The sequence below is a fragment of the Rhinatrema bivittatum genome, chromosome 2 (assembly GCF_901001135.1).
Source record: "Rhinatrema bivittatum chromosome 2, aRhiBiv1.1, whole genome shotgun sequence".
Taxonomy (NCBI): Eukaryota; Metazoa; Chordata; class Amphibia; order Gymnophiona; family Rhinatrematidae; genus Rhinatrema; species Rhinatrema bivittatum.
The window spans coordinates 659,731,467-659,758,511 of NC_042616.1; the positions used below are offsets into that span (position 1 = coordinate 659,731,467).

The 27,045-nt window shown below is 42.0% G+C and overlaps 1 protein-coding gene across 11 annotated transcripts in view; it reads left to right on the forward strand.

Annotated features, from left to right (window-relative positions):
- CSPP1 (centrosome and spindle pole associated protein 1) overlaps positions 1-27,045 on the forward strand; it is a 471,676-nt gene that overhangs the window by 434,614 nt on the left and 10,017 nt on the right. For all 11 annotated transcript variants that reach the window (XM_029591423.1, XM_029591419.1, XM_029591426.1 and 8 more), the window contains 2 exons: positions 9,707-9,770; positions 26,670-26,776. In XM_029591423.1, coding sequence (XP_029447283.1) covers positions 9,707-9,770; positions 26,670-26,776 — 171 coding nt within the window. The remainder of the gene's footprint in view (positions 1-9,706; positions 9,771-26,669; positions 26,777-27,045) is intronic.

Sequence of the window (27,045 nt, forward strand, 5' to 3'; positions counted from 1 at the left end):
CTTGGATATTGTTTTTGACATAAAGAGCTACTCCGCCCCTTTTATGTCCTTTCTGTCCTTACTTAACAAGTTATAGCCTGGTATGGCTGTATTCCAGTCATGGGAATCAGTGATACATGTCTCCGTAAGAGCAGTAATGTTCAAGTCTGCCTCCACCGTTAAGGCATGCAGGTCTGGAATTTTGTTGCCCAGACTATAAGCATTTATAGTCTTAGCTTTATAGCTGCTTTTTCTAGTCACCTTTTCTGCTTTTTTGAACTCTGATTTTTTTTACTTTTTCTTCCCTCTTCCTGTTTTTCTTGGAGGTGACATGCCAAATTCACTGGCCACCTCCTGCCACTCGCACTCCCTAGTTTAAATGCCTGATAATGTAAGACCATCCTTACCATATAATCTTTTATTGCTCCATACATGGCCTCAGCCTCCAATGTATCCAAAACCACTTTCCTTTCATTAGGTTTTGAGTCAAGCATTGAAATTATACGGCATAACCTTCCTTTCCCTTCCCTTTCTATGAACAAGTAATACTTCTGAAAAGGCAGTAGTCTTTGCCATGTGTCTAATCTTCTCTAGATTTTGGAAGTCTGACTGTACTTTATAAGACACTGTTTCTAGTGAGGTCATTGGTACCCAGATGGGATAATAATGTTGATATCAGAGTTTTTACTTTCTTCTATAATTGCGTTGACCACTTGGTTTGCATTTCTATTAGCTGAGGATCTTGGAAGGCATTTGATTTTGGGAATCAAAATGAGTTCCCAAATTGATTCCTCTGACTGAGTCTCCAAGCACAAGCAGTTTTCTTTTATGACATGTGATCATGATGAAGGGTTTCTGAGTGCATTGGATGACTACTTCCCTTTCAGACATCACTTCATATTCCATTGCTGGGGCTCCTTCATTTTCCAATGCAGGAAATGCATTATGTAAAGATAACAGCGAGGAGAGCAGGTATCTCTTCCTGAAGGATTAGAGAGCATGAGAAACATTTTAAGAATACTTGAGGAGTGATTGAAGGTTTGGCAGCTGGGATTTAATACTCAGAGGGGTAGATTTTAAAAGAAGCGCGATCAGCCTACTTTTGCTTGCGCATCAGACTCAAGCAAAAGTACGCTGGATTTTAGTAGATACGCGCGGAGCCGCGCGTATCCACTAAAATCCTGGATCGGCGCGCGCAAGGCTATCGATTTTGTATAGCCTGCGCGCGCCGAGCCGCGCTGCCTCCCCCCGTTCCCTCCAAGGCCGCTCCGAAATCGGAGCGGCCTCGGAGGGAACTTTCCTTTGCCCTCCCCTCACCTTACCCTCCCTTCCCCTACCTAACCCACCCACCCGGCCCTGTCTACACCCCCCCCTTACCTTTGTCGGGGGATTTACGCCTCCCGGAGGGAGACGTAAATCCCCGCGCGCCAGCGGGCCTGCTGCGCGCCGGGCCGCGACCTGGGGACGGGTACGGAGGGCGCGGCCACGCCCCCGGACCGCCCCGGGCCGTAGCCACGCCCCCATACCCGCCCCCAAAACGCTGCCGACACGCCCCCGAAACGCTGCGACGACCGGGCCCGCCCCCCGACACGCCCCCGACACGCCCCCCTCCGAAAACCCCGGGACGTACGCGAGTCCCGGGGTCTGCGCGCGCCGGTAGGCCTATGTAAAATAGGCTTACCGGCGCGCAGGGCCCTGCTCGCGTAAATCCGGGCGGATTTACGCGAGCAGGGCTCTTAAAATCCGCCCCAATAAGTGCAGTCATGCATTTGGGGTGCAGCAATTCAAAAGAGCTGTATATGATAAAGGGCGAAAGACTGATGTGCACGGACCAGGAGAGAGATCTCAGGGTAATAGTGTCTGATGCTCTGAATGTAGTGAAGTAATGTGACAAGACATTGGCAAACTCCGAGGTATGCTGTGCTGCGCAGAGGGAAGCATAACAAGAAGGAAAAGGAAATAATGGCCTTGCACAGGATATTGGTGAGACCTCACATGTGTTACTGTGTTCTATTCTGGAAAACATATTTCAAAGAGAGAGGATGGAAGTGGTTCAGAAAAGGCAACCAAAATGGTGTGGGGTCTATATCAAAAGCCACATGAGATGATGATAAGAAGTGATCTAAGAAAACTTGAGGAGTGGTTGAAGGTTTGGGAGCTGGGTTTCAATGTTGAGAAGTACAGAGTCATGCTGCATGGGGTGCAGAAATACAAAGGATCTACATGTGACTGGGGGGAGGATGCAGTGGCGAAAGACTGATGTGCACAGATCAGGAAAGAGACCTTGGGGTGATAGTGCCTAATGATCTGAATGCAGCAAAGCAATGTGACAAGGTGGTGGCTAACCACAGAGGGATACTTAGCTGCACAGAGATATAACCAACAGGAAAAAAGAGGTGATAATGCCCTTGTTAGAGGTCTTTAATGAGGTCTAACCTAGAGTATTGTGTTTGGTTCTGGAAACCATATCTCAAAAAGGGTAGGGACAGGATGGAAGTGGTCCAGAGGAAGGCAACCAAAATAATGTGGGGTTTGTATCAAAAGCCATATGAGATGAGACTGAAGGACCTGAATATGTATACCTTGGAAGGAGAGGAGAGACAGGGAAATGTTGATACAGACTTTTAAATACCTGAAAGATATTGAGGCACAGATGTCAAACCTTTTTAGTGGAAAGAGAGCTGTAGAATTAGATGTCAGATATGAAACTACAAGGGGTAGACTCAGAAGCAACAAAAGGAAATATTTATTCATGGTGTATGCATGAAATACCCTCCTAGAAGAGGTGGAGAAAACAAAAACAGCAATAGAATTCAAAAGGGTGTGACGCACACAGAAGATGCCTAATGGCCAAAAGATGGAAATGAAGAAAAGGGTTAACTTGGGTTATCCCTGGAGCAGCAGTTTCTACCCTTAACAGAAGGCATTGGTGTAACCTGCATGGAGCAGCAGTTGCTACCTTAAAAATATAAAAACTTGCTGGACAGACTTGATGGGCCATTTGAGCCTTTTTCTGATGACATTTAATATATTACTGTGGAGCTTTTCCATCCTATTTCAGATGCTTTTATGGTGTTCTCCTGGCTTATGTCCATAAAATGAAAAGCAGTACAAGGAAGTTTGATCGCTTTTGCAGAATTGGGGTGGTGGTGCCAGTTCCAGAAGATCAGTGGGGCCAGGGGAAGATATTACATTTACTTTGTAGTTCCCAAAAAGGAGGCCACTTTTCATCCCAACCTAGACTTGAAACACAGCAATAAGTCTCTGAAGGTTTCTTGTTTCAGGATGGAAGTTTTAAAATCCATCGTGGTGGTGGTGTTGCGACCGTCGCTGCCCGACGTCTCCACTCCGCCCACCTTACCTCATTTGCGACTCCCTCTTTGGGTGATGGAAGTTTGGCTGCCGCGGGTCATCTTGCCGTTCTCCTCCGGCGTCCCCGGACCGGCTAGATGCGTCCTTGGACCGGCTAGACCAGCTAGACGCTGCCTTCCGCTATGTTCTCCTGAAGCCTAAGGGCACGGCCCCGACTCAAGTACCAGCTGTGACGTGAACCTCAGGGGCGTCCCCCTGAGATGACATCATCAAGCCCGGATATTTAAGGTCTTTGTTTTTGCTAGCTATTCGAGTTAGCAAAGGTTTTCCTAGCTTCCTCCAAGTATTGCTGCGGATGGGATTCGCTCTCCGCTACCTTGCTACTCTGCCTCCTCGGACTTTACCAGGGGTACCTGCTCCTCGGGGGCCTCGCTCTCTCTCTTGCTTTTCAGGTCGCAGTCTGGAACCGGTACTCGCTCCTCGAGGGCCCATGTTCCCGGACCTGCTACCGAATACAACTTCTGCCAGGAAGTCACCGCTGCCTACAACACCAGTGAATTACCATCTCTCTCTCAGAGCTTTCCCTGGAACCAGGTACTCGCTCCTCAAGGGCCTACTTCATTCCAGCCCCTGGGCTGCTTCAAGAGACTATTGTGTGAGTTTTACCATCAAGGTTCTGTTCCTGAACTCTGCATACTCTGCCTACTCACTATATTCAGTTTCTCTACAGCTCAGCCATCCTGGGATCGCTGTTCCAGTACCTGAGGGACTTTAGCCCAGCTGGGCTCTTCCAGCTCACTACTGCCACCTCTGGTGGTTCACTATACAGTTTAATAAACAATTTAATGTGTGTCTCCCAACTTTGAGCCTGACCGGTGGCCCCTCTCGGGATCTTCCCCCGTGGGCATGATCATCTGCCACCGGCCCAAGGATCCACCCACAATTATCACAAATAATAACAGGTGGTGAGGAACAGGGAGTTCCTGATTTCCCTAGATCTGACAGAGGCTTATCTTCATATCCTCATATGTAAGGATCATTGCTAACCTGCAATTTGCTGCGGTTTATGGGGAGGGCAGTCTTTATTATTTCAAGCGGTCCCATTCAGTTTGGCAATAGTGTCATGAAACTTTTCAAAGATAATGGTTGTTGTAGCAGTGGCTTTGTGTCAAGAACATATTTTGGTACATCCTTATCTGGACAATTGGTTAATTTGGGCAAAGTCGACAGAGGAGAATGAGAAGTCCACTGCTGGGGTGATTCAGTTTTTGTAGAAGCTAGGTTGGGTAGTCAATTTTGGCGAAAACAAATTACCTCTGACTCATAGCTTAGAATACCTGGGTATCTGCTTCAGCATGAAAAAGGGTTGTATGCATGTAATGGAGAGGATCCATAAGCTTCAAAATCAAGTGAGAGATTTGTTTGTAAACAGGAATCCCAGGGTTTAGGGTTACCTCCAGGTTTTTGACTCATTGGCAGCAGTGTTAGATCTTGTGCTATGGGCAAAAGTACACCTCTCCAAAGAGCCTTACTTGTTGAGGTGGTCTCCTCAGTTCTAGAAGTACTCAGTGAAGCTTCCCCAGCTAGAGGAGAAAAGGGCTCAGCCTAATTTAGTGGCTGAGGTCCAGCAATCTTGCAGTCGAGATCTCAACAGCCCCAGGTGGATGACTATAATGACAGATGCAGTCTTTTTGGTTGGGGAGTGGATTGCCAAACTCATGTGGCTCAAGGGACTTTGTCTCTGGAGGAAGCCAGGTGATCCATCAGTTGACTGGAAACAAGAGTGATCAGCAAAGCACTCCAGGCCTTTGCCTTCTTGTTAAGAGGTCCAGCGGTTTGCGTTCTATCAGGCAGTGCAACAGTGGTGGCCTATGTGAATCATCAAGAGAGAACTAAAAGTCTTCAGGTAGTTGGGAAAGTGGAGTGTTAAGGAGGGCAGAGCAGTATCTAACCATGCTGTCAATGGCTCACACAGCAGGAGTGGAGAATGTTCAAGCAGACTTCTTGAGCTGGAATACTCTGGATCCAGAGTGGGCATTATCCAAAGAGGTGTCCTTCCTGATGGTGGATGGTTGGGGGGAGCTGGTAATGGACTTGATGGCAACTTGCAGAAACTCCCAGATGAAAGACGTTTTCATTCACATGAAGGACAAAGGGTCTAGGGATCTGGATGCTTTCATTCAAATTGGCCAAGATAGTATGTGTTTCCTCTTTGGCCTTTGTTGGGCAGAGACATTCAGAGGATAGAAAGACATTGCAGTTGTGCGATTTTGGTGGTTCCCAAAAGAGCCCAGGCGCTCTTAGTTTGGAGATATGGTAAGATTACTGGACAGGGAACCCCTGTAATCCCAGTCCAGAGGTCTGTTATGCCAGGGTCCATTGATTCATGAGGAGCTGGTGTGATTTTATCCTATGACATCGACCTTGAAAAGGAGGGGCTCAATAAGATGGGATATCCAGAAAGATTAATCTCTACTTTGTTGCAAGCTAGAAAAATGTCCAAGTATGTGAGAGTATAGAGAGTGTTCAAGGAATTAGAGGGTATTTGAGAGGTTTGACAGCCAGAGGGACTTCCCTGGTGAATATTTTGACCCTGTGCAACAGGGTTTGGAAAAAGGTCTAGCCTTGAACTCTCTGAAGTTAAAGGTAGCTGCTAATGGTTGTTATAGAGGTTTTCTTGAGGGTAGAATATTAGCCTCTCATCCGGATGTGTCTTGGTTTCTTAAGGGGCAGTCAAGCATATTCAATCTCCTAGGAGAGAGTCTATTCCTTCATGGATCTTGAATTTGATTTTGAACTGCTTGAATGGACTGCCCTTTTGAGCCCCTTTGGAAAGCTTTGTTTAAGGATATAACTTTGAAGACAGTATTTTGGTCACCATCTGTTCATCTAGGATATATGAGTTTTTGAACAATGGAGTTTTAATTCACACTGTCCCTTTATTTCTCCCTAAGGTGGTTGTCATTAGTTCTGCCTTCCTTTCAGAAGGACTCCTGTCTGGTTGGTTATGAGCAGTTGCATCATTTGGAAGTCCACAGGAGTCTTCTTAGGTATCTTAAGGCAGTGAATGAATTTCAGATATCTGATCAATTGTACTGTTTAGTGGACCAAGAAGAAAGGAGGCAGCATCGAATGCAACCATAGCAAGATGGATTAAGGAGACGATAGTTTCCACTTACATTGCTAAAGGTCAACTGATGCCTAAAGACCTTAGAGCTCATTCCACAAAGGCTCAAACCCCATTCTGGTTAGAAGTGCAACCAGTGTCTCCAGAGGAGTTTGCAATGTGGGCTTCCTTGCATTCTTTTGCGAAGCACTGTAGATTGGTTTTCTGAACCAGGGAGAAAGCAGTATTTGGCTCAGGAGTCCTGAGAGCTGATATGGCAGTACCCCATCCACAGAAGTAGAATTGATTGATTAATTTATCAAAAGTTTGTATTTATTTATTTATTGTTTTTCAAAATATAATAAAGCATAAACACTCTGCTGTTGGTAACAAAGGGATAATTACAAACATGAAAATATAAATAATAAGAATTTATCTGAAAAGCAATTTTGAACAAATGCAATCTCCCTATTCTAATTTCCAGCATGAGGAGAGAGACAGAAACTACAGGGAGTAATTTTAGGAAATTCAGTGTAATAAAATTAACAAGCTTAACATAGTTTGAATAGCTAATTAATTATATCCTATAGAGTAGATATTCGAGAAGATGTCAAGGATTTCCTAGATTCCAAGAATTACTGCTTAGTTCGATGTAAACCGAGTTGATTTGATTTGTATCAAGAAAGTCGGTATATAAAAGCCTTAAATAAATAAATAAATAAATAAACTAAGTTGTTCAGGCAAAATAATATGAAACACTCATTTTTAAAGTTAACACATTTACATGGGTAACACAGTCTAAAAGAACAACCAACTGCTATAGCTTCTTGGCCTAGAACAGGAAATTACCTACAACGGGCTTGGGTTACCCGGGCTAAATCCGGGAAAATTCTGATCGACTGAGCAAAAAATAGGGAATTTATATTCCTAAAGTACCTCTGCATTAACTTAAATCTTGAGAAGGCTGAAAAGAATCTAATAATGTTCTACGTTCAATAATTTCAACATCAGAATTTTCCAAGAAATTAGTTAAATCATGAGTGGTAATATTAGGATTAGCTGAAGTATTATTAGGAAGAAACAGCAATCGAGAGATAGTTGGTAATTGATCAGAGGAAAAACCCTGAACTTCCAAAAAATATCTCCTCAAAGTTAGATTCAGAATTTTCCCCATAAGCTTCGGGAAATTATGTAGCTTCATATTCAAATTCCATCCTTTTAGAAAAGGAACTGCGGTCTTTAACTGTGGCCACATTGAAAGCTTGAATCTGTTTCAAATTTTCCTCAATATCTGAAACTTTGGAATTAATGGCCAGAAGTTGACTTTCATGAGAGGAAATTGAATGTTCAAATTTAGCAGAGAGAGGGTATCCATCTTTTGAATACAACAGTTCAAGGATTTCTCAAATCCTATCATTAGTTCCCAAAGGGAAATCTAATTTCACTTCAGCCGGTCAAGGTGGAATCGAGCAGGTAACAATAGGAGGGATATTTTGGCTCACCAACGATGCTGGTGTTAAAGCACTGTCCAGATCTTCCTCCAGTGCACCCGCTTTCAACAGAGCCGAAGGAGAGGGGGAGAGCAGTGCCATATCCTCCATATGAAACTCCTCCGTAGGGCGAAATGAGTCAAGCCGCTCAAGTGCAGTCAAACCATTGGCCCCTTCCATAGCGATTACCCCTGTCACGTCACAGGTCAACACTGAGAAGCTGGGTGATGACTCTCATCTCTGCGCCGGCAGCAGATGATCATCCAAAGGATTCAGGTAGGCTTCCTCCGTCGGCAACTGCCACGCTCCCTCATGGCAGGGCACATCGGGATCCTCAGTTCCCTGTGAAGCTATTGATTGAGAGGTGAAGCTGGTAATGAGCTGCTGTCCGAGAGATTGGGCGGGTTTGGAAGGAAAAACCCTAACCCGACCTTTGTGTTTAGGAGGCATAGGTCCCCAAGAAGAAAAGTTACAAGAAAAGGTAAGGAACAGCGGTGTGCAGCTCCACCACTATGCTGCCATCTTGTCTCTCTGACTCTCTAATGTTTTTATATTCTGCTTATAATAGAAAAATCATGCAGTGCCTGGGTATTTCCCATGCATCTGACGGATCTGGCTGAATGAAGAGGGAAGTGAAATTGTTCTTAACTGATGATTTCTTTTCCTTGAATACTGCCAGACCAATCTATGACTTTCCCAAACTGCCAAAAAAGTATCTCTCTCTAAGTTCAGAGATTGAGGTGGACTGTTTCCAAGATACAAAGTCTGTATGGCATTGAGAGCCCTTACTGGACCTATTATAGGTTATTTTTGCTTGGAAGCCCCTTGAGGTTTGAATGTTTGTACATTTAAATTCTATTGAGTAGTATGACTGGTCACAGAAAATACTAGCAGGCTGAGGCAGCATGGGACCCTATAAGAGGTGACATCAAAAACCCTGTTGTTCTCTATCTTCATTTCCTGGCAGGAAATGGTCTGGCTGGATTCATGGAAAGGAAATTGTCAAGTAAGAACAAATTTCACCTTTGGGTCTTTTCAAGTTATACTTATTCTCTTTTAGGGAAATGAGCACACTGTCTTTTCAGTGATAGGATTAGATAGCACAGATATTACAATAAGCCACAAAGGTTTTACCAGTGTGCTCCAGCTCCTTGCATTACTGTAGCTGCTTCACTGTCCCTTGTAAAAGGGCTGGAAGCCTCACTTTCTTGTTGACATACACGTTTTGAAACCACTAATGGCAGTAGATTAGATATAAAATTGAGTTCATTTTGAATGCATGCTAATGCAGCATTTTTACTAATTTCCTGGAGCTGTTTCCATCTAGTGTTGATTCTTCTCATAAATTATCTGGGTTATATTGTTTTGCCAGAACAAAAGGTTGCATTTAACTCTCATCGCTTTGTGCTTACATACACCTGTGGGAAGTTGTGCAGAGGCATCTGATTGACTAGTGCCTTCGTTTTACTTTATTATATTTTACTTTATTATATTTTTTAAAAATGTTTGTTTAACTATGTGCATAGGGTTAGCAAATGTTTTCTGTGTGACAGACAATTGGGCCTGAAAGTTACTCTGACAAAAAAAATCTCATTTGTCGGGCTACTTTTACAATTTGGATGTCTTAGATCCTAAGCCTAAATTGATAGGAATTATGGTTTCCTTCATGATTAAGTCTAGTCATTCATTTCTGCAGCTCTACATGTTAGCACATTTTTGGAACAGTGCACAAACTGAATTCCTTCACATTTTTTTTCACCAATTCAGTTTCAAGTCAAGACTCTGCACTGTAATGTAATCTTTCCTTTTCTTTTTGCAGTTCAGTGATCGATCAAGTAATCTCTTAAAAACCTCACTTCTAGAGTCAGACAGTGCTTTTATTGGTGAGTATACCCTGTTTCAGTAGAAACAGTGCTTGTATGAAAACGCAGATTTTTATATGTTGTGACAGCATAATACAAGAAATGACTGAGAATTTTCTTACAAAGCATATTTATTTTTTAAAAACAAAAACAGTGATCTGCTTGAGGAGCACTCAAAAAAAGATATAGTGCCAGGCATCATATGTGTTAATGCCTGCACACATTTTTAAAATTAATATTACATTTCTATCCTGTCAGTTCCAAAAAATAAGGTTCATGGTGACTTAACAAAAATTTTAAAAAATTAGCATCAAGGATAGGCTTAACTATTGTAACATATTGAATTACCAAATACAGTAATTTACAGTATACAGTACATAAGCAAAATTGGTCGGCAGATACCATTTCTTAATCTGATCTCACAAGATTACACTTTAAAGGTTCGCTTTTATTTGGCAGTGAGGTGGCAAGGATGGCAAATACTTGGGGGAAACTCATGTCCCTTGTTTGCCAGAGGATAATAAGCCTGCTTCGCGTCCCATTCGGGCAAGCAGCCGCTCTTGAGATTACATGCGATTTTGTCCTTCTCGGGGGCATCTTTTCACAGATCACCTTCCTTCGAGTGGTTTCCATCCTTTCCCCCCAGGGAAGCACTGGAAGGATGCAGGCTCCAGGAGTGGAGACTCTTGATTTTCTCAGTGAAGGTTTGCAGACTCCCTTGCTGAGGCTGGAGATGGGTGGTCACCTATGTCGCTTTTCTGAGGGGTAGGTCCAGATCACGTCAGGCCCATGGGTCCTGAAAGTAATTCAGAATGGCTACACTGTACAATTTCTTCGCATTCCTCCGGATGTCTTTATAATTTCTCCGTGCAACACTCCTAAGAGGAGGATGGCAGTGGAGACTACCTTACGGAGTCAGTCAGACTTGAAGGCCCTAAATCCAGTTTCCGAATTGCAAGCCACTGCAGGCCATTATAAAATGAAGGATCTTTTCGACCCATCCTGGAGTTCTAAGGAGTCCATCATCCCTGGTGGGCAGCTTATTTCCGAATGGAGACTGTACGCTCCGTAAATAATGACAGAACAATCAAATGACCCTGGCTCTGGAGGAGGCACATCTGTATCCTAGTTCGTCCATATCTGAATGATTGGTTGCTTCATGCCCAGAGTGTGGAAGAGGATCACCTGATTTCTTGCAAGAACTAAGTTAGGTGGTGAACCTGGTTGAGAACAGCTACAGCCAACTCCACCACTGGTGTATCTCAGCATTCATTTCGTTATGAAACAAGGCAGAGTGTTTCTGCTAGAAAGTCATATTCTGAAGTTGATTGGTCATGTTCTCTCTCAGAGAAGGGACTATTCGCCAGACGGTGTGGTTTTAGCTTCAGGTCCTGGGTTTGATGGCAGCCACATTGGAGGTTGTTCCCTGGATGGAGGCACTTATGTACCCTTTCCTGCGCATGTTGCTGCTTTCCTGCTGGGGTCCACGATCAAAGGATTATGTGGTGAGACCTCACTTCCTTTGAAGGTGCTAGTTGTGGGTGAATCATCCTAGGAAGAGAAGTTCCTTGGAGATGCCAACTTGGTTAGTGCTCATTGTCAGGAGTTGATGGTGCAAGATCTCTGGAATGCCAAGGGACAACAGTGAAGCATCCGTCATTTGGAAGCACGGGCAGTACAGCTAGCATGCTTGTGGTTTCTAGAGGCTTGGGCAATCCAGCTAATGTTAACAATTTGACGATTCCCTACATCAATCGGCAAGGCAGACTCAGAAGCCAACAGGTGTAGGAGGAGATGGATGAACGATACGCTCATGGTATGAGCAGACCAACATCTACTACATGTATTCACCTCCTAAATTGCCGGAAAGAACAATATAGGGGCCAACCTCCTCAGTAGGATTAGCTTGGCCCCTGGAGAGTGGGAGATAGTAGACGAAGTCTTTCAACTCATAGTGGAGCACTGCGGCCATCTTTATCTAGACTTCCTGGCGATTTTTGATGACACAAACGTTTTGTGGCTATTTAGCCGCAGATGGGATCTGAAAGTGCTGGGCAGCGATGCTCAGGTGTGGCCGAGTGCCAGTCTGTTGTATGCCTTTCCACCCTGGCCTCTGATAGGCAGGATTATTCAAAGTTTGCAAGTCAGGCCAATACCGTCATTTTGGTGGTTTTGGAGTAGCCGTTGTACAGAGCTGCTGGTGAGCAGTCCCCTCACACTGCTGCTTCGGGAGGTGCTGTTGTGGCAAGGCTCTATCCTACACATTGATTTGAATCTGTTTTGTCTTACGGTTGTCACGTGAGTGAGCTCATTTACTGAAGCGTGTTTATTCTAATAGCAGTGGTTTCCTCCTTGTTTCGAGCCAGGAAAAGTTTTCTACATCGCTGCTTACATTAGCATTTGGAGAATGTGAGGCCTAGTGTGAGAAGCGAGGTTCTCACCCTCTTGGTGGAGATTCCATAAATTTTTATAAGATTGCATAATGCTTTGACCCTGAATACCTTGAAGTGGCAGTTCTGCCCTGTTATGGCACTGAGTCTTTGGTGGGCCCTTGACTGTCCATCTGTTAGTGGCCCCTTGGTGGGATCTTAATCTGGGCTTCCGTTTCTTGGTGGGTCCGACATTTTGGCCACTGAGCAATTACTTGCTTTGCAAACAGTCTTTCTCCTAGTGGCAATCTGTTCTGCACATCAGGTTTTCTAAGCTGCAGGTTTCTTCTAGCTGTGAGCATTTCCTAAGCAGACTCCCAGGGTGGTACAGCTTTGGACTGTATTGTCTTTGGTCAAAAATGGTTTTGGAGTCAAGATTGTTTGTGATACTTAGAGGTTACTAAGTCTGGCTGGAAATATGCTCGCCTGTTTATGCTTCATGGTGGCGGTAACCAAGTTGAGCCAGTGTCACTGACAATTTTAGCCCGTTGGATTGAGGCAGTCATCTCGGCTGTTTATGTGGAGGCTGAAATTCCCTTGCCAAATCATTCTAGACTGTGTTCCGCGAGGGCTCAGGCAATAGCATGGGCAGCGATTGATTGTTGTCTCCTGTGAAGACTTGCCAAGTGGCAGCGTGGTCATCTGTCCTCACCTTGTCCTCGCATCACCGCTTAGTTGTTCGGGATCAGGAGGATGCCACGTTCATGTGGGTAGTGTTTGGACCGCGGGCAGCCTCCCACCCTGTTCGGGAGTAGCTTTGGTACATCCTACTGGTGAGGATTGCCTGCCTAAATGCTGAGGAAGGAGAAATTACTACTTACGTGATAATTTCCTTTCCTCTAATGAGGGCAAGCCAATCTCCGACCCACCTTTGGCTGCTGCTTTTTACCTTTGGTTCACCTTTTTGTTGTGAACACTGCAGAATGTTGTTCCTGCTATTCATTCAAAGACTGGTAAGTGCCTTAACCAGACCCTCCATTTAGTGAATGGGTTAATTATTTTGTTTGCACTGTCTTCTCTATTGATTGAAAGCATGAGTGATTGATTGATTATACTTGACAATAATTATTAACAGTTTGTTCACAGTTTTGCTTTTTCAGAGAATACTGGCGAGCTGATGTCTGGGCAGGGCTATATATCTGTGACGTCAGCTTTTACTCCAGCTCCATCTGTTGGTAGATGTGCAAAACTCATTGGTGGGGATTGGCCTGCCCTCATTAGAGGAAAGGAAATTATAAACTAAGTAGTAATTTCTTCTTATTACATCCCGTCTTGAATGATGCTATGCCGGATTTGGACTCTATCAGGGGCTCAAAGATGATCAGCCTACCCATTTCCTCCCTCCGCTAGCTTCTGTTTTTTCCATGTCTGCAGGCAAGTGTCAGGCAGGAGGGTATGCATCCTGCCACGAGCAAAACTGATTGGTTTCCCCAGTTCAAGCCCTGGCCCCTGTGGGGGAAGGCAGTGTATATGGACCAGGGCCTGGTCATTGTGTCCATTTTGGGAGAATTAGCAGCCATTTTACTGCCACTTTGAGCCCCTCAAAATTTATATAAATAAGTCAAGATTGCCAGGCTCTTTATCTCTCTCTCTAGATTTACCTTCAGCAAGGCAGAGTCTGCACAGTTCCAGCTTGTTATGGTGGTGTTACTGCAGCAGGTGACCTCCAACCTTGTTGGAGTGTCTCTCCCACCCTCTCTGCTAGTGGAGCAATTGAGGGAAAAGCTAGCTGTTCTGCCCTCTATACAAAGCCAGCTTCCTGTTGGACTTGTTAGGACCAAATGAAGATTGTGCTGCTGAAAACGACTGTAGCCTGTTAAATAAATAAATAAATAAATAAATAATCCCGGGGTGGTTCTGCTTGAGCAGCACCTTTGGATTCCATCTTGAGTGCCTCCCAGGAAATGTGTTTATACAGTGGAGCCATGTCAAATAATCATGCACAGTAAATGACAGCAGATGAAGACCCAAATGATCCATCCAATCCCTTCAAATTGTGCACCAAATGCAGCAACCAGTTGACTTTGGTTGATTTTTATAAATTTTGCTAGCAGTGCCTAGGTCCCTCACACAATACCACCAGCTGTGATGCCTGTGGAAAAATGTTGACATGTGTCATAAGCTATCACCAGTACAAGTTGACTTATGAAACTTCCCACTGGAAAAAACTAAGGCAACTTAGGCAAATCAGTATTGTAGAAAAAGTTGAGTTACCAAAAATCCACAAGAAAGAATTCTCCTTTTCATTTCTGTCTCCTACCAGAAAAGATGGTCATCCAGTTAAAATCCAAACATTGGGACCATAAGCAGATATCACAAGCATTTGGCCCTTCAGTATCAATTTCTTTGGTGCTGACACACTCAGCCCTGAGCAGTATGGCACCAACGCAGACAGCTTCAAAACACTTGGCGCCATCTACATCGGTTCTTTAGATGGATTCATCTCTGATCCTAGTACTGGAATCGGATACCTCTTCAATACTTCTTCCACCAAATACAGATAATGCATTTATGAAAAGACTATGGCTGGATTTCATAGCTAAATACAGGACAGATATTAAAGACCGCCCTGAAGAAATAGCTCTAAAACTAGAAACATTTTCCCACTGATTGGAATCCTCATTAACTATCTTGCCTTTTTAGCTCTCCAGTTCATGTCATGAAATCAGAGGAAAATTCTTCTTATAATTCTCTTGCTGATCTGCCAAACTTGCCAGGTATACCTCCAGATTCATATCCTAAACCCCCCAAAAATAATAGCCACCTGACAGTTTGTCATATCTAGCTTTTATTCAAAGGATGGCACAATCCTTTCTCTTCACTTTACAAGAAGACTCAGATCCTACTGAAGAATTTCCAGAGGTTTAAAAATACATAACAAAGTCCTATGCTGCTCCTTTTGCTACACGGTCTATGGCCAGAAGGATAGATTTAAAATATAAAGTAAAAGAATACCCAGATCATGATAAGACACAGCATATGATTTAATCATTTTTGAATCAACATTGAAAAGAGCTAAGAAATCAAAGATCTGTGTGAAAAATCCATTTGAAACAAAATGTAGTCTTCTTGATAACATAGGAAAAAATTATACAGTCTGTCACCAATTTCAAATGACCCAAAACTTATAAAACATTTTACAAAAAATAAAATAAGTATTGGCGTCACTGCCAGCAAAGATCCAATCTAATCTGCAAACCCAAGTTGCAAAAGCAGATGAGTGTTCTCAATACCTAATTAAAATCCATTTATGACAATTTTAACACTTCAAAAACTTCAGCAATTGCTATAGCAACAAGAAGATTAGCTTAGTTTAAAGACATCAGGCCTCAGCTGTCCAAAACAAATGGATGCTCCCTGCTCTAGGTACAGTTTGGGGATAAGTTTAACAAAACAGTCAACATCATTAAGGAACAGTATTCAAAACTACAAACTTTAACATCAGCTACATCAGACACTATATCCACTCAAATGAGGTTCCATTTTTCAACCATTGAGGAAGCAAAACTATGTGCTTGTATTTTATGTCATATCCATACTAAATGCAGTGTTTCTAATATCTCCCGCAGCAACAGACAACCCAAACTAGGTGAACAAGAGAGTGGCCTCAAGCTTAGTCTTCCCAACAGCCACCCCAAAAGCAAACAGCTTTTGACTATGAACAACTTTGTGGGGGGAAGGCTTCAATTTTTCACCAATACAGGTCCCTAATCTTAACAGATCATTGGATTCTCAACACTATTCTCAGGGGGCTACAAATTCAATTTTGAAAATCTTCCTCCACCTTTTTCCCATATACCATATCTTATTCCCTTGGAGCAGATGCTAGTATTACAACAGAAAATAAAATCCCTATTATTCTCAAGAGCAAGAGAACCAGTACCAATTTCAGCATGTCCTTTAATCGTATTTTATATTTGGAGAACTCAACAAATATCTCAAATGCAAACAATTGAAGATGAACTCACTATTAACTGTCCTTCTAGAAGTCAATGATTGGCTGATAACCTTAGATCTCAAGCATGCATAAAGTTTGTAGTACAGGGAGAACAATGAAATAGCAGAAAAACTGAATGTATTCTTTCTCTTTATCTTTATGGAGGAAGATGGGAATATACCCAGACCTGAAACATTCTTTTATGGTGGAAATTCTGAATAACTAAAACAAATATCTAGAACAATAGAAGATGTAATAGATTAGATTGACAAACTAAAAAGTAACAAATCACCAGGATCAGATGGCACACAAAAAAACTAAAACATGAAATTGCCTATCTGTTACTACTAATCTGTAACCTAACATTTAAAACAGCTGCATTTACTGAAAACTGTAAGGTGCCCAGCGTGACACCGATTTTTAAAAAGAGCTCTAGAGGTGATCCAGGAAACTACAGACTGGTAATCCTGAGGGCTGTTCTGGACAAAATGGTAGAAGCCATTTTTAAAAACAAAATCACTGGCCATATAGTAGTCATGGCTTAATGGAGTTTTAGCAAAAGGAAGTTTTGTCTTACCAATATTTTAGAATTTTTAAAATGTTTAAACAAACATGTAGATAAATGTGAGCCAGTTGATATCGTGTATGTGAATTTTGAGAAGGCATTTGACAGAGACCCCCATGAGAGAATCCTCAGAAAATTTTAAAGCCATAGGATGGAAGGCAGTGTTCTAGTATGGCTTGGTAACTGGTTAAAAAGCCTAAAAGAGAGGGTAGGACTAAATGGTCAGTTTTCCAAATGGAAAAAGATTAATAGAGTACCACGGGAATCAGTATTGGGATGTGTACTGTTTAACACATTCATAAATGATCTGGAAAAGGGAATAAGTGAGGTGATCAGTTTTGCAGATGACACAGAATTATTCAAATTTGTTAAAACATCAGGGGTAGATTTTCTAAATCCACGCGCGTGCGTACTTTTGTTCGCGCACCAGATTTTATAAGATATGCGCGGCTACGTTCGCACCAGATTTTATAAGATACGCACGGCTACGAGCAAGGGGGTGCACATTTGTGCAACTTGCGCGCGCTGAGCCTTGCGCGTGCTGCCCGTTCCCTCCGCCTCCCCCTACCTTCCCCTATCTAACCCACCCCCCCGGCCCTATCTAAACCCCCCCCCCCACCTCTGTTTCACAAATTACGCCTGCTCGAAGCAGGCGTAACTTGCGCGCGCCGGGCCGGCTGCCGCACACCATGTTCCGGCCCGGGGGCTGGTCCGAAGGCCGCGGCCACGCCCTTGGGCCGAAACCACACCCGCGGCACCGCCCCCGGATGACGCACCGACCGCGCCATGCCCCCGAGACTCCCCCCCGATGACGTGCCGTCTGCGTCATGCCCCCCGACACGCCCACCCCAAGAAAGCTCCGGGACTTACGCGCGTCCTGGGTCTTTGCGCACGCCGGAAGCCTATGCAATATAGGCTCGCCACGCGCAGGGGCGTTTTAAAAGGGTTACACACGTAACCCTTTTAAAATCTGGCCCTCAGTGAATTATGAAGAACTGCCGAAAGACCTTGTGAGATTAGGAGACTGAGCAACTGAATAACTTTAAATTTAATGTGGAAAAGTGCAGTGACGCACATAGGGAAAAATAATCCCAACTTCAAGTACATAATGCTGGATTCCGTATTAGGGGTCACTACCCAGGAAAAGGACTTTGTAGTCCTGGTGGACATAAGAACATAAGAAAATGCCATACTGGGTCAGACCAAGGGTCCATCAAGCCCAGCATCCTGTTTCCAACAGTGGCCAATCCAGGCCATAAGAACCTGGCAAGTACCCAAAAAAAGTCTATTCCATGTTACCATTGCTAATGGCAGTGGCTATTCTCTAAGTGAACTTAATAGCAGGTAATGGACTTCTCCTCCAAGAACTTATCCAATCCTTTTTTAAACACAGCTATACTAACTGCACTAACCACATCCTCTGGCAACAAATTCCAGAGTTTAATTGTGCTTTGAGTAAAAAAGAACTTTCTCCGATTAGTTTTAAATGTGCCCCATGCTAACTTCATGGAGTGCCCCCTAGTCTTTCTACTATCCGAAAGAGTAAATAACCGATTCACATCTACCCGTTCTAGACCTCTCATGATTTTAAATACCTCTATCATATCCCCCCTCAGTCGTCTCTTCTCCAAGCTGAAAAGTCCTAACCTCTTTAGTCTTTCCTCATAGGGGAGTTGTTCCATTCCCCTTATCATTTTGATAGCCCTTCTCTGTACCTTCTCCATTGCAATTATATCTTTTTTGAGATGCGGCGACCAGAATTGTACACAGTATTCAAGGTGCGGTTTCACCATGGAGCGATACAGAGGCATTATGACATTTCCGTTTTATTCACCATTTCCTTTCTAATAATTCCCAACATTCTGTTTGCTTTTTTGACTGCTGCAGCACACTGTACCGACGATTTCAATGTGTTATCCACTATGACACCTAGATCTCTTTCTTGGGTTGTAGCACCTAATATGGAACCCAACATTGTGTAATTATAGCATGGGTTATTTTTTCCTATATGCATCACCTTGCACTTATCCACATTAAATTTCATCTGCCATTTGGATGCCCAATTTTCCAGTCTCACAAGGTCTTCCTGCAATTTATCACAATCTGCTTGTGATTTAACTACTCTGAACAATTTTGTGTCATCTGCAAATTTGATTATCTCACTCGTCGTATTTCTTTCCAGATCATTTATAAATATATTGAAAAGTAAGGGTCCCAATACAGATCCTTGAGGCACTCCACTGTCCACTCCCTTCCACTGAGAAAATTGCCCATTTAATCCTACTCTCTGTTTCCTGTCTTTTAGCCAGTTTGCAATCCACGAAAGGACATCACCACCTATCCCATGACTTTTTACTTTTCATAGAAGCCTCTCATGAGGAACTTTGTCAAACGCCTTCTGAAAATCCAAGTATACTATATCTACCGGTTCACCTTTATCCACATGTTTATTAACTCCTTCAAAAAAGTGAAGCAGATTTGTGAGGCAAGACTTGCCCTGGGTAAAGCCATGCTGACTTTGTTCCATTAAACCATGTCTTTCTATATGTTCTGTGATTTTAATGTTTAGAACACTTTCCACTATTTTTCCTGGCACTGAAGTCAGGCTAACCGGTCTGTAGTTTCCCGGATCGCCCCTGGAGCCCTTTTTAAATATTGGGGTTACATTTGCTATCCTCCAGTCTTCAGGTACAATGGATGATTTTAATGATAAGTTACAAATTTTTACTAATAGGTCTGAAATTTCATTTTTTAGTTCCTTCAGAACTCTGGGGTGTATACCATCCGGTCCAGGTGATTTACTACTCTTCAGTTTGTCAATCAGGCCTACCACATCTTCTAGGTTCACCGTGATTTGATTCAGTCCATCTGAATCATTACCCATGAAAATCTTCTCCATTTCGGGTACCTCCCGAACATCCTCTTCAGTAAACACCGAAGCAAAGAAATCATTTAATCTTTCCACAATGGCCTTATCTTCTCTAACTGCCCCTTTAACCCCTCGATCATCTAACGGTCCAACTGACTCCCTCACAGGCTTTCTGCTTCGGATATATTTTAAAAAGTTTTTACTGTGAGTTTTTGCCTCTACAGCCAACTTCTTTTCAAATTCTCTCTTAGCCTGTCTTATCAATGTCTTACATTTAACTTGCCAATGTTTATGCTTTATCCTATTTTCTTCTGTTGGATCCTTCTTCCAATTTTTGAATGAAGATCTTTTGGCTAAAATAGCTTCTTTCACCTCTCCTTTTAACCATGCCGGTAATCGTTTTGCCTTCTTTCCACCTTTCTTAATGTGTGGAATACATCTGGACTGTGCTTCTAGAATGGTATTTTTTAACAATGACCACGCCTCTTGCACATTTTTTACATTTGTAGCTGCTCCTTTCAGTTTTTTTCTAACAGTTTTTCTCATTTTATCAAAGTTTCCCTTTTGAAAGTTTAGCTCAAGAGCCTTGGATTTGCACACTGTTCCTTTTCCAGTCATTAAATCAAATTTGATGATATTATGATCACTATTGCCAAGCGGCCCCACCACCGTTGGGGCCGCTTGGCAATAGTGATCATAATATGATCACTATTGCCAAGTCCTGTGCTCTCTCACCAAGTCCTGTGCTCCACTGAGAATTAGATCTAAAATTGCTCCCTCTCTCGTCGGTTCCTGAACCAATTGCTCCATAAAGCTATCATTTATTCCATCCAGGAAGGTTATCTCTCTAGCGTGACCCGATGATACATTTACCCAGTCTATATTGGGGTAATTGAAGTCTCCCATTATTATTGCACTACCAATTTGGTTAGCTTCCCTAATTTCTCTTAGCATTTCACTGTCCTTCTCACCATCTTGACCAGGTGGACGGTAGTATACTCCTATCACTATAGTCTTCCCCGACATACAAGGGATTTCTACCCATAAAGATTCAATTTTGTATTTAGTCTCATGCAGGATGTTTATCCTGTTGGACTCTATGCCATCCCGGACATAAAGCGCCACACCTCCTCCCGAGTGCTCCTCTCTGTCATTGCGATATAATTTGTACCCCGGTATAGCACTGTCCCATTGGTTATCCTCTTTCCACCATGTCTCTGAGATGCCAATTAAGTCTATGTCATCATTCACTGCTATACATTCTAATTCTCCCATCTAACTTCTTAGACTTCTGGACAATGTATGGAAATCTTCAGCTGTGGTTGGCAGGACCAAAAAGACAAACAGAATGTTAGGAATGATCTGAAAAGTAGTGGAGAATAAAATGAAAAATCATATTGCTGCTGTATTGGCAGCGCCAAAAAGACAAATAGAATGTTAGGAATGATCTGAAAAGTAATGGAGAATAAGATTAAAAATCATATTGCTGCTGTACAGAGCCATGGTGCAATTGCACTTTGAATATTGTGTGCAGTTGTGGTCGCCCTACCGCAAGAAATACATAGTGGAATTAGAAAAGGTGTGGAAGAGGGCATTAAAAACGATAAAGGGGATGGAACATCTCCCCTATGATGAGAGGCTTTGCAGGCTAGGGCTTGCTCTTCAGCTTGGAAAGAGATGGCTGAGAGGGGACATGATTGAAGTTTATAAAATCATGAGTAGAGTGGAATGGATAAATAAAGGATGGTTATTTAACGTTTCAAATAATACTAAAGCAAGGGGACACACCATGAAACTATCAAATAGTTGAAAGTACTTTTTCATTCCAAGCTGTGGAATCTGTTACCAGTGGATGTGATCAAGGTGACTCACATAGCCTGGTTTAAAAGAGGATTGGACAAGTTTCTGGAAGAAAAGTCCATAAAACATTATTAGCCAGGTAGACTAAAGAAAGCTCTTGCTAACCTTGGAATGAGTAACAGGAATTAGATCTACATCATGGGATCTGCCAGGTACTTGCAACCTCTTTGCAGCTCCATTCAACTACAGACTTCCCAGTTACCTTTCCAGAAGGTTAGATCCAAACACCATAGCACTGGATGACTTCGTAATCTCTTGGTCTCAAGATCTCCTTTATGCATTTCTGCCAATTCTATTCATTGGCAAGACATTTCTACATCAGGACAGGGTGAAAATGATACTAATAGCTCCTTTCTGGCCATGCCAAGCTTGGTTTATGTGACTTTGAAGATTATCAGTAGCTTGTCCTAGTGCTCTTGGAATCTTCCAATATTTTCTAACTCAGTACAACGATTGCTCTTTCATCCTATCCTTTGTTGTCTAGTACTGACAGCAGGGATATTGAGCACCAAATTTTAGACAAAATCTTTCTCCCTTTGGACATAAAGTATTGTTAGCAGCAAGAAAATCAGCCATTAGACTAGGACTTCCCAAACATTTGGCCATTGTGACCCCATTTTAGTACCTGAAAATTCACATGACCCAAAAGGACCACTAAAACAAATTACCAGGGGTGCAGTCCCCTTTCAACAATCATTCTTTCTCACTTTTCTTGCACTCCAGCTGATCCACCCTCTCCAGAGAAAATTCCTTTTTAACCTCCTCCTCTCCAACTTCACTAGCTTTCCAGTGTTCAGCTTCAATACAGGATATCTGTAAAGCAGCCACTCATTCCTTTATTCATATGTAGGGATCCTGTTAGTCCTCTACTAATATTGGATAAGGAATATCAAGTTGACAGATTTTTTTAAATGCCTGAGAAGGAACACAAATAAGGTAAATTGATCAATGATTATAATTCAGAAAAAACCTCCTAGATGAAGATATCTGGCAAGGCCACTGAGTTTAACTGATAATCTGGCCAACAAATGTCTCTGAAGAGAGGGCGAGGAGAAAGTCAACACCAATCTGTTTATTAGATATATGTTTATTTTATTTGCTGTTTTATTTTAAATTATTTTGTTTTTTATTTTTAATTTTTGATTATGTACATCACTTTGAAAGATTTTATTGTAAAAACTGGAAAGCAATTAATAAATCTAATAAATAACTAAATAAATATACCTGTTAGATTTGGCAGTAGACAGATTTGGTGTTTGTTGGGTTTGCAGCCTCCCCATGTGGCAGCTGGCAATGATAGTGTCCTCAGTGTTTTGTAAAGAGAGAACCTTTTTACCTTTGTGGATCTTTTTTGCTTTCAAGGAGACAGCATGTCCTAAGCTGTGCCCTCATTTCTCTAAGACATTAAGCTCCATGGAGATTTTTGTATTGGTTATGGGTTTTTTTTCCACCCTTTCATGCCATTTTTTACTTATTTAGTTTTGAAGTGCCAAACACTTTTGGACTCAATTAAGCTTAGAATCTTATGCATGATGACAATGTCCATCTAAAATATAAATGTGGGATTTGGTCTCTGGAACTGTTATCTCAATTCAGCCATCATAGTAATCACACATACTTTTATTAAATACTATTGCCTAGAACAATGTTCTTTCACAGACATTTTGTTCCAATAGCATCTTCAACTCTCCTGCCTTCTCTTCACTGAGTTGCTCAAAAAATACATGTAGTATTTTAAGTTATTGCAACCCTTAGTATGGGAGTCCCCACTTGTGAGACTGATTTTCATCCTGCTTGTCCAGTTGATTACTTGTAATAGGTATTCTTTGTAGACAGCAGGACAAAACAGCCACACAATCCCACCCTCTTCCCATTAGGGTTGAAACTCAGCTAGAGAAATGACTGAGGAGACTTGTGTGGAGCTGGTGCATGGGAACGCCTGCGCATGCTCAGAAAGGTTTTACTTTGAGTTTGGAAAGAGGAGTTCCATGCTGGCACTGTCGAATGATGTCACCCACTTGTGTGGCTATTTTGTCCTGCTGTCTACAGAGATCACTTGTTACAGGCAAGCCACTTTGCAATATTAACATATATCAGTGAGTTGACACCAGTGGCCCAAATGACCTGAGTTAGAGGGATCAGTTGGGCTTCATAGGTGCTTCATTAGATACCATAAGAGGAAAGGCTTTCTTACCTTGTCAAAGGATGAATGTCCTAGTTTGCATAATTCTTCCTCTCTACAACCAGAGAATAACTTCGGCATGTTGTTTCACAAGCATGTTAAGTCACATAGCAGGAACAATACACGTCACTCCTTTTGCTCGCATTCATATTGAGATGGACTCAATGGCCCTTGAAATCTCTATGGAACCACTGTCTCTCAAGATCCATCTCTCGAAAGTTCTCATTAACTCTCTATTGTAGTAAACCCAGCCTTCACACCTCCTTCAAGGGCAGCCTTTTCATCCCCCTCACATTCAACAAACAATAACTAAAGATGCCTCTATTCGAGTTTGAGGAACTCTTTTCAACAATCTTTGTTCTCGAGGAACTTTGAACATGCAAGAGCAAAGATTCTATATAAACCTACTAGAACTCGGGACAGTCTTCAATGTTTTGAAAATTTTCATATCATGGTGGGGAGGGAAATTAGTGCAGGTTAAAATAAACTACTAAGTAGCAATGTACTCCATCAACAAACAGAGAGGAACAGGATCTTCCAGTCTTTGCCAAGAAGCATGCAATATTTGGAATTGGGTGGTTATGCAAAACATATTCCTGTCTGCTATTCATCTACCAGGCAAATAAAATCAGATAGTGGACTTGTCATCAACTTCAACTGCATGTGTGATCATTAGATGAGAACATAATACAACAATCCTTTCACCTCTGGGAAAGCCTGCGGATAGACATTCACAGCACCATTTAACCACAAGGTACCTTTGTACTACTCAAGAAGATTGGCAAGTGATTGTCTAGAGATGGATGTGTTCTCCATCTGATGAATTGGGGACTGCTCTATGTGTTTCCTCCACCACCATTCATAGTCAAGGTGTTTCATAATCTGAGAAGATATTCAAGGGTCTAATGATTTTGATAGTACTCTTTTGGCCTTGCCTGATATGGTTTCCTTGGCTTCAGTGCATCTCTGTTCATCAACCCATCCAGCTAGATTTGTCATTGGCATTAATCGCAGAGTTCAATGGGGCCCTTCTCTATCCCAACCTTCCATGTCTGGGTTTATGTTGAAAACACATTAATTCATGTTTTGCATTTACTTTCAGGTGTTACTGAAATCATTCTGGCAGGAAGAAAACAGTCCACAAGTAAACCCTACAATTTTAAATGGAAGAGATTTTCCATTTGGCATGAAAAACAAATGGAGAATCCATTCCTTTGTTCAGCTTCAACTGTACTTTATTATTCTACTTGGAGAAGAATAGAGGAAGTCTAAATGTTTCAGGAAGATCATCCCAATTGTTTTTCTTTTAATCCAATCAAACAAGGTTTCTCATTTATGAATCAGAATATCTTCATTTGGATTTCTGACTGCATTTCTTACTGTTATTCTAAATCAGGCCAATAGGTTAGAGACTAGGTGAAGCAACATCAGGTTTGAGCTATTAGCTTCCTTAACACATCTTCACTCTGCGTCCATAGAAGAAATCTGCAAAGCATCTACTTGTCTTTTATTCACAATTTTACTAAGCATTATTGCCTTGAAGAAGCTTCTCAACAAGATAGTTTTGGCTAAGCAGTACTAAAAGGCTTATTTGATTAATTGCTTCAGCTCTTTCACCAGCCTCTTAGCCTCACAGGTTGCAATTTCTATCCTAATATAACCACATAATAAATTTTTGCTTGCAGCCCTCAGCTTAAGAGGTCCCCTGCTTATGGGGCTAATGTCGTCCTGCTTGTCCATGGAGAGAGCAGTGCTGCTTATTTGTAACAGGTGTACGCCATAGACAGCAGGACAAATCAGCCATGCCATCCCACCCTCTTCCTCTAAGAGTCGAAGTTTAGCTTGTAAACAAACTGAGGAGATTCATGTTGGGACAGCTCCGTGGGAACAACCATGCACACTCTGAAAAGACTTCTAGGTCATTCTGAGCTCTGAGAGAGCAAGATCTTGAGTCAGCGCTATCAGATCACATCACCCACTTGTGCGGCTAATTTGTTCTGCTGGCTGAAGAGGGCATACCTTTACTTTATGTAAGAATTGAGACACTATGACATACTGTGTCAGGGGCAGTTCTCAGTTGTGCTTTCTGAGAGAGAGGCAAGCAGAGTAATAGCTGGGAGTCCTGTGGAAAGACTGTTATTCCTTCTTTTCATTATGTCCTGGTCAAAGGCAGCGCTCTATCACTGTAATCCAACTGAAAAATAATTACCAGAATGAATGTGTATATGAGCCTCTTAGTGGGCTCTCTCTACTGGTATCTGTCTTTTAAGGATGATTCCTTTATTTATATTGCCTAAGCTTTGTTGGAGGAAAATGAAATATCTGACTAAATGACTGCAATTAAGCATGCTGTATTAATTATTTTTTCTATCTGCTACTTCTTGCACTGTTTCACTTTATATAGATTATTTCTCTAGCAAGTTTTAATTTCTTATTGGTTTGCCAATTAAGTAAAGTAATTTCCTACAGCTTTACTCAATGTTGCCCCTCCAATTAATCCCACCTACCTTCTCAGTCATAGTCTTGCTGCCATCGTTGTTATTTCAAAGTCCTTATTTGTGTTTCTGTCTATGCGTCTTGTTTGTCTGTCTTGACAAGATTGTAAGCCCCAAGGAGTAGGGAATGTCTATTATGTGTGTCTATAAAGCACTGCATACACTTGATAGCACTATACAAATAATTATAAAATCACTGATGTTACCCCAAAAGCAAAATTTCAAAACTGAAGTTAAATTTGATAATAAGAAAAAACTGAAAAGAAATAGCTTTAAATGAAACTAAGCTAAAATGTCAAGGAATAATTCATGCTTTGTCTCATGCAGCACAGAAGAACATTTCTCTGAGACTCAGTCTCTGATTTAACCCAAAGTTTGCATTTTGCAAATATTTAAAAGTCAAACAAAGCTGAATTCCTGTGTACTTGAAGGAGATTTTAGCTGATTTTATGGATCTGAATTTGAAAATTTAGTTGACCTTTATATCAGCATATTCTTGTTAAAATCTGCAAATCCAAATAGTTTTTGTAATGCTTATCAGTCAAATGCCTAGAAATTTCTTTTTTAAATTTTGTTTTTCTAGGTACAAATGGTGAACCTTTCTCAGATGCAGCAATGATTCATAAAGCTTCCCACCCATCTTCTGCAAGGGAAAAGAGGAGATATAAGAAGAAGGGGTTGGACTTTGAGGTATGCAGGAAGTTTAATTTGCTCTATTTAGTGATTTCTTTTACCTCTGTTCCTTCATATAGATGTTTGTTTGTTCTACCTGTGGTCTAACCCATTTCTCTGCGGAAAAGAAAGATGAATCAGCCATAAATGTAGATGACATTATCTGGCATTACCAAAAGCTGTGGAAAGGTCTAGAAGGCTTTTACAGCTGCTGCCACCATGTGGAGTCCTTTTAGTCTTTTGTCTGAGGATAATCACTGGATACATGTCCTCATCCTGAGAAGAAC